This window comes from Talpa occidentalis, unplaced genomic scaffold (assembly GCF_014898055.3).
Source record: "Talpa occidentalis isolate TD23 unplaced genomic scaffold, MPIMG_talOcc4v2.1 talOcc4.14, whole genome shotgun sequence".
NCBI lineage: Eukaryota > Metazoa > Chordata > Mammalia > Eulipotyphla > Talpidae > Talpa > Talpa occidentalis.
In genome coordinates this window covers 282,606-289,025 of record NW_023601433.1, presented here as the reverse complement: position 1 = coordinate 289,025, position 6,420 = coordinate 282,606, and the positions used below count along the sequence as shown (strand labels likewise).

The following is a 6,420-nucleotide window of genomic DNA, read 5'->3' as shown; positions in this document are numbered from 1 at the left end:
GTCACGGGCGGGAGGCGCGTCACGGGCGCGGGAGGCGCGTCACGGGCGCGGGAGGCGCGTCACGGGCGCGGGAGGCGCGTCACGGGCGCGGGAGGCGCGTCACGGGCCGGGGCGCGGGGGGGGAGGCGCCGGGCCCGGGCCCGCCATGGACGCCGTCGTGCGCTTCGCCGACCAGACCCGGGGCCGCGACCGGCTCTTCAGGTGAGCGGCGCGCAGCGCGGCCTGCGGCTCGGCCTCCGCGGGGAGCCGCCGGCTCCGGAGCTCCGCGCGCGACCCCCTCGCCCTGGACGCTGCGTCCTGCCCGGGGCCCCGCGCCCCGCCCCGCCGTCCCCCCAGCCCCAGCCCGCAGCCCCCAGACCCCGGCCCCGCGGCCCCGCAGCCCGCAGCCCCCCAGCCCCAGCCCGCAGCCCCCAGACCCCGGCTCCGCGGCCCCCCAGCCCCAGCCCCGCCCCGCCGTCCCCCAGCCCCAGCCCGCAGCCCCCAGACCCCGGCTCCGCGGCCCCCCAGCCCCAGCCCCGCCCCGCCGTCCCCCAGCCTCAGCCCGCAGCCTCCAGACCCCGGCCCCGCGGCCCCACACCCCCAGCTCGCAGACCCTAGCCCCCCCAGCCCCCCAGCCCCGCGCCCCGCAGGCCCCAGCCCGCAGCCCCCTGATGACCCCTCTCCACGGAGGACCTCGGGTTCTGTGGGCCCCACCGTCTCCCCGGGAGGTGTGCTCAAGAGAAACTGGGGCCGGCTTGGCGCTCGTGCTGGGAAGCCAGGCCGTGCAGCGGCTGGAGTGTGGGGCGGCTGCCTGTGGACACAGGCCGGGGTCTGTCTCGGGGCGACTGCCCGTGGACACAGGCCGGGGTCTTTCTCGGGGCGACTGCCCGTGGACACAGGCCGGGGTCTGTCTCGGGGCGACTGCCCGTGGACACAGACCGGTGTCTGTCTCGGGGCGACTGCCCGTGGACACAGGCCGGGGTCTGTCTCGGGGCGACTGCCCGTGGACACAGGCCGGGGTCTGTCTCGGGGCGACTGCCCGTGGACACAGGCCGGGGTCTGTCTTGGGGCGACTGCCCGTGGACACAGGCCGGGGTCTGTCCCGGCCGCTGCCCTTCACTGTTCACCGGGGTGACATCTGCTGGGGGTGGGTCTGGGGGCTGCCAGGCTGGAGCCAGAGCCGCAGGAGCCCGGGGAGCCACCTGCAGCCCGGCCCATGCCGTGGCACCCTGGCGAGCAGAGGTGGTGGCCCTGTCCCCGTGGTTCTTCTAGAAACGTGGTTGATTGCGCGTTGCAGCTCTGTTTCACAGCGCTTCCTCCTCTGGGCGTACGAGTGCAACACGCACATGTCAGAATATCCCCAGCTGGCTTTGCAAGGCCCCTCGATGGCAGATGTCGGTGTCATTTGCACAAGTGTTAAACATTTCACATTCCACACCCCACAGAAGACTGAACCCCAAGGTTAGTCATTTACTTAGTGGTGGGGCTGAGAGTTGAAATCCACATAGCTGACTCCAGCGCCCATCTCTTCAACTCCATCTCTTCAACTTCCAAATTTATTGGGTAGATTTTCAAAATGATGGCATTCTCTGCAAGCTTCATTGGGGCAGAACCCAGCAGTGCCAGGGCACTCAGAAATACCCTACAAGCATGTTCAAGGAGGTAGGTTAATGCAAAACTTGATTAGGATCTACGCATCCAGCAAGATCTGAGATCACTGGTCTTCCTTTGCAGTCCCCTCTATGCCTCTGCAGGGTACTCGTGAGCTCACCCCATTCCTACGTAGACCAGATCTGAGAACACGGGAGTCAGTTACTTCACCAGGCCAGCCTGAGCCCGGGGGCTCAGTAGTGCTCAAAGACGTGATTTATCATCTCTCCTTTCTTTTCACTTCACCCCTAGTAACAAGCTCACCAGCTTGGAAAATGCACCACCTATTCACTGAGAGAAAATGTAGCATAAAAGGGGCAGCGGGAGCTGGGGGCTCCCTTGGTGACTAGCCTGCAGGTGCAGGTGGGAGTTAGACTCCATGGCAGGCGCTCAGGGTGTCTCTGTTAGTGGGGTGCTGTGACGTGGCCCCCAGCCATTGGTGTGTTGGTTATTGTTAAACGAGTCCTTTAGTATTTTGTATGAAATACCAATTAGTTTTGAAAGACAAATAGAAAAACATATCTGTACAGATGTATGTGCTGAGCTGTCCTTTTATAAAAATGTGAGCGCTGCTTGGGCTGGATTGGGGTGGCTTTGTTCTGGTTTGAGCTTGTGTCCTGTCGCGTAAGTAGTTGGTTAACTAAGTGAAGTTCATCTTAGGAATCTGAAAAATTGCTCCACACCAGAGAAAATAGGGGACCTGGGCCTGTGTGGGCTTCACGGGAGGGTTTGTGCCGCTTGACTGTGTCCACTTCTCTGTGCCAGCAGAGGCTGGGGGGCCGCACTGTGCCCTGGCTTGCGTCACTCTCACAAGCACTACCCTTTGGCCCCGTGGAGCGGCGGTTGCAGAATCGGGCCCTGACACTTGGCCTTTAGCAGGACAGGTTTCTCCTCCCCTTCCTTCTTGCATCAGGTTTTATTTGATTTTATTTTAAATCATTCTCCTCATTTTTTTTCCATTTCAGAGCCATTCAGTACACATGCATGTTGCTTAGGTATTTGTTAGAGCCTAAGGCTGGCAAAGAGAAGGTGGTCACGAAGCTCAAGAACCTGGAGTCCAGTGCAAGCACTGGCCGTAAATGTAAGTACCCTGTCTCTCGAGGGACAGTGGCTCCTGGCTTAGAACCTGCAGACCTGTAGATCACAAACCCTTTCTCGGGCCTTCCTTTCTGGTCAACAACGTGTACCGAGTAAGTCAGCCAGTAAGGCTGCCCCATGGCACTGCCAAAGTAGTCGAGTGTCTCGCTGCAGCCCATGGACACAGGTGGTGCCACGGCCATCCCCGCTTGGTCAGAACAGTGGAGCCTACATGCCTCAGCTCACCTTTAGCTCTTAGGCCCACCCGCGCTGGGGCACTCCCTGGCAGGAGCTGCTGGCACCCAGGCACCCTCTGTGTGCGCTGGGAGAACAGATCCACTGGGTCCCGACTACCCCCTTGTCCTTCTCCGCAGGGGCTGCCGGGGGGAGAAGGGACAGGCAGGCCCCTTGGGCTGTTTGCAGTGCCGTGTCATGTTGGGGGCGGAAGGTGAAGCAGGTTCGTGCCCGCTTGCCTGACTGTGGTAGCAGATGCTCTGGTGATGCCCTCCGGAGGGCAGCTGTGTTGTTTGATGAGACCCAGAGGGGTTAGAGCGAAGCCAGCGGGTACCAACCAGTTATTATGAACATCTTCATAGGGGTCCAGTCCTGAGCTTTTGGGGAAAGCTGAGATCACGTGGTGTAAACGGTGAGAGGAGATTTTGGTGTCAAACGTGTTGGCCAGGAGCCAAGAGGGGAGGGGCCTGGGTGCTTCCGTGTGTCTAGAGAGGTCCTGTGGGCGGCTTCCTGCAGCGAGGGCTCGGGTTGCGAGGCTGTCGTGTTGGAGGATCACTGAGGAGGCCAGTGTGACAGAAGAGGGCGGGGAGGGTGAGCTGGGCAAGAGCAGAAGCGCTCAGGCTATTACAGCACAAGGGTTCTGCCGAGGTCAGTAGTGTCTGCGGTCCAGAAAGATCACGGGGCTAGTTTTGCAAGGACCTGGGATTGCTCATTGCATTGCATGTTCTGGTTTGTGTGATTTTTGATAAAATCCTACCACACATCTCCCGACACCGTCGGCCTCCTGAGGGTAGCTCCTCTGAGCATTCAGTGACCCTAAGGTGAAGTCCTTTAAGAAAATACTTCTGTGCTCTCCCGAATGTTTTGACTACAGCTCCCCAGATGGCGCACAATGTGTGTTCCTTAGTGCAGCGTCCTGAGTCGTGGAATTGCTCGCTAGGACGTGCCCTGCAGCAGCTGATTTAGTCCAGCGAAGCGTCACGCATGATGGTGGCATTGTTTGCCATGTCCCCTAGCTCCTGGCATCGCCTGCCATCTTCCTGTCAGTGGGGAGCCAAGGGACAAATGGTAACAGTGCCCAGACAGTGACAATGTAGGCCTTAGGCCGCCGAAGGACTCTGGCAGCGGCGCACATGTGTGGCCCTCTAAAGCCGCCACACCCAAAGCTGGCCTGCACCCGGGACTGACTGGCCTGGGGTGCGCTGTACGTCAGGGTCAGGGTGCTCCTGGATGGAGGTGAGGCGGCCCGGGGTCACTGTCTTGTGCCTTCCAGTGTCATTTTGGGGTTCGCAGTATACTGAATGTGCTTCTTTCCTGAACAAAGGCTGCGCCTGCAGGGGTGCTGGGCTGCCGTGCTGATCCGGATGCTGCCTCCCTGCGCAGTGCCGCCCTGCCAGCTCTCACTCAGTCACCGCCACGGGTTCTCCTTGCAGGGTTCAGACTAGGCAACGTGGTGCACGCCGTGCAGGCCACCCAGCAGGGTCTCCAAGCCGCAGAGCTGGTGCCCCGCCTCTGCCTTACCCTCGCCAGCCTGAACCGCGTTGTCTACTTTGTCTGCGACACTGTCCTCTGGGCCACGAGCGTGGGGCTGGCCTCCGGCGTCGAGAAGGACAAGTGGCGCATGCGTGCCGCCCGCCACTACTGCCTCTCCCTGCTGCTGAGCCTGGCCAGGGACCTGTACGAGATCTTGCTGCAGATGGAGCAGGTCACCCGGGACAGGGCGAGGAAGGGGACGCAGGCGTCGCAGGAGCCCCCTGCGTGCAGCGTGGCTGAGGAGGAGACCGAGTGGCTGCAGTCCCTCCTCCTGCTCCTGTTCCGTGCTCTGAGGAGGCACCCGCCCCTGTTCCTGGACACGGTGAAGAATGTCTGCGACCTCCTGATCCCTCTGGACCAGCTGGGCATCTACAGGTCCAACCCCGGCGTCATTGGCCTGGGCGGGCTCGTGTCCTCTGTGGCCGGCATGGTGGTCGTGGCCTATCCGCACCTGAAGCTGAAGACCCGCTGAGTGGCCAGGCCGAGGACACCTGGCTGCTCTCAGAGGCCTCTGGGCTGGGGGACGTGGCGTCAGCACAGACCACTGATGGCCGGACTTGTTCGTGAGAGTGTTCTGTGTGCAGAGGTGGGGCCGGGCCGGAGAAGGGGTGAAGGACTTGAGGGAGAGCGCTGGCATGCTGCAGTGACTCCCCATTTCAGTGTCCCGTTGATCTGCCTTCTGCGGAGCACCTCGCATGTGCGTCACTTAAAGCTTGAAAGAAGAAATCGAAAAAGACCCAGTCACACCAACAGTGCACACTCATCGACCTCCCCACGTCCCAGGCCCAGCCCCTCAGGTCCGGGAGGTCCCCGACTGTCACTCCCCAGCCCCCTCACCGACTAGGCAGCAGGAGGGAGGGGAGCAGACTTAGGCCTCACGGCCCGCCCCTTCGGCACATCCACCTGGAGCGGTTGGCACAGGCGCGTGGTGCGAGGGTCTCTTCCTGAAGCGTGGCGAGCGCTGGGCAGAAGCAGGGGCTGGGGGGGACACTCTCGGGGAGGTAACGGCAGTACCTGGAGGGGCTGTGACCAGAGGACACCACCAGCGCTGGTCCTGCCCGCTGGCCTCTGCCTCTCCAGGTCAGCGCCCGCCCCGCCTGCCCAGCCCGGGGCCTTCATTGCCAGCGGCTTCTGTCCTGCTCTCCACGCGTGCAACCACGCTGAGATGTGCCAAGCAGATTGTTGATTTGATGTCATGTAACAGGCCTGCGCTTCAACATTAATTTTCATCAAGATTTATGTAGCTGAGAAACTTCACGAATACTCTGAATGCAGGAGGGACGCGTTTTCTGAGAAAACAGACTTCATATTTGTGGGGCTCCTGGGGGAGGTGGGAAAAAGGGGGGCTGTGAAGGAGACAGAATCCCGCGTGGAGGGCATTTGCTCAGGTCCCTGTGTCCTGTCTTGGGTGCTGGTTCTTATTTCTGATGACAGATCCCCTCGTGTGGGGGAGGGGAGGTGGAGGAATGGGAAGCCACCGCGTGGAGGCCGTCAACCCTTCTGGGGGGTCATTTCTTGGGAGATGGGGAGAGGACTGTGCACTAAATCAAGTTCCCATAAATGTAACTGAAATTCTTAAACAGCCTGAGGTCCTTGGCTCTCAATTTTTAAAGTGATCCATCAAATTAGGGGATCGGAGAAAACATTTTAGAAATTTTAGCAGAAATGGAAGCTGCTAGATCAGGGCAAGTGAAAACTACTACTTTTCCATTGTCCAGATCCTCTGCAGACAGAGATGATCTTGTCTAATAAATTTCTAGACAGAATTGACTGTGTGTCGTGCAGTGTGTTTGGGAATGGGGGGTGGGTCAAAGGCGGCAGTCCAGGTCATCCCAGGCCGCCCCCAAAATGCGCCCTGGCCCAGGCGACCAGCGAGGAGGGCGAGGTTGAGAGGCCCGAGGTGATGGCAGGACTACCCGGGAGAGGCCTGCTGTACAGCCCTGCCCT

General features: G+C 60.8%; 1 protein-coding gene across 2 annotated transcripts; it reads left to right on the top strand.

Moving 5' to 3' along the window:
• Nucleotides 1-138: 138 nt before the first annotated feature.
• PEX11A (peroxisomal biogenesis factor 11 alpha) lies at nt 139-6,408 on the top strand. Of its 2 annotated transcripts, XM_037509885.2 has the most exons (3): nt 139-201; nt 2,595-2,710; nt 4,374-6,408. In XM_037509885.2, the coding sequence occupies exons 1-3, from the start codon at nt 146-148 to the stop codon at nt 4,943-4,945; spliced, it is 744 nt and encodes a 247-aa protein (XP_037365782.1). In that variant the 5' UTR covers nt 139-145; the 3' UTR covers nt 4,946-6,408. The 2 variants fall into 2 exon arrangements, with proteins under 2 accessions (XP_037365782.1, XP_037365783.1); XM_037509886.2 differs by lacking the exon at nt 139-201 and having other exon boundaries at nt 2,656-2,710; nt 4,265-6,264.
• Nucleotides 6,409-6,420: the final 12 nt, after the last annotated feature.

Bases quoted from the DNA above. Each gene is read 5' to 3' on its own strand.
- PEX11A (XM_037509885.2), top strand. From the start codon at position 146: ATGGACGCCGTCGTGCGCTTCGCCGACCAGACCCGGGGCCGCGACCGG. The intron at 202-2,594 runs GTGAGCGGCGCG...TTTCCATTTCAG, and splicing joins GGCCGCGACCGGCTCTTCAG to AGCCATTCAGTACACATGCA. The intron at 2,711-4,373 runs GTAAGTACCCTG...TTCTCCTTGCAG, and splicing joins TGCAAGCACTGGCCGTAAAT to GGTTCAGACTAGGCAACGTG.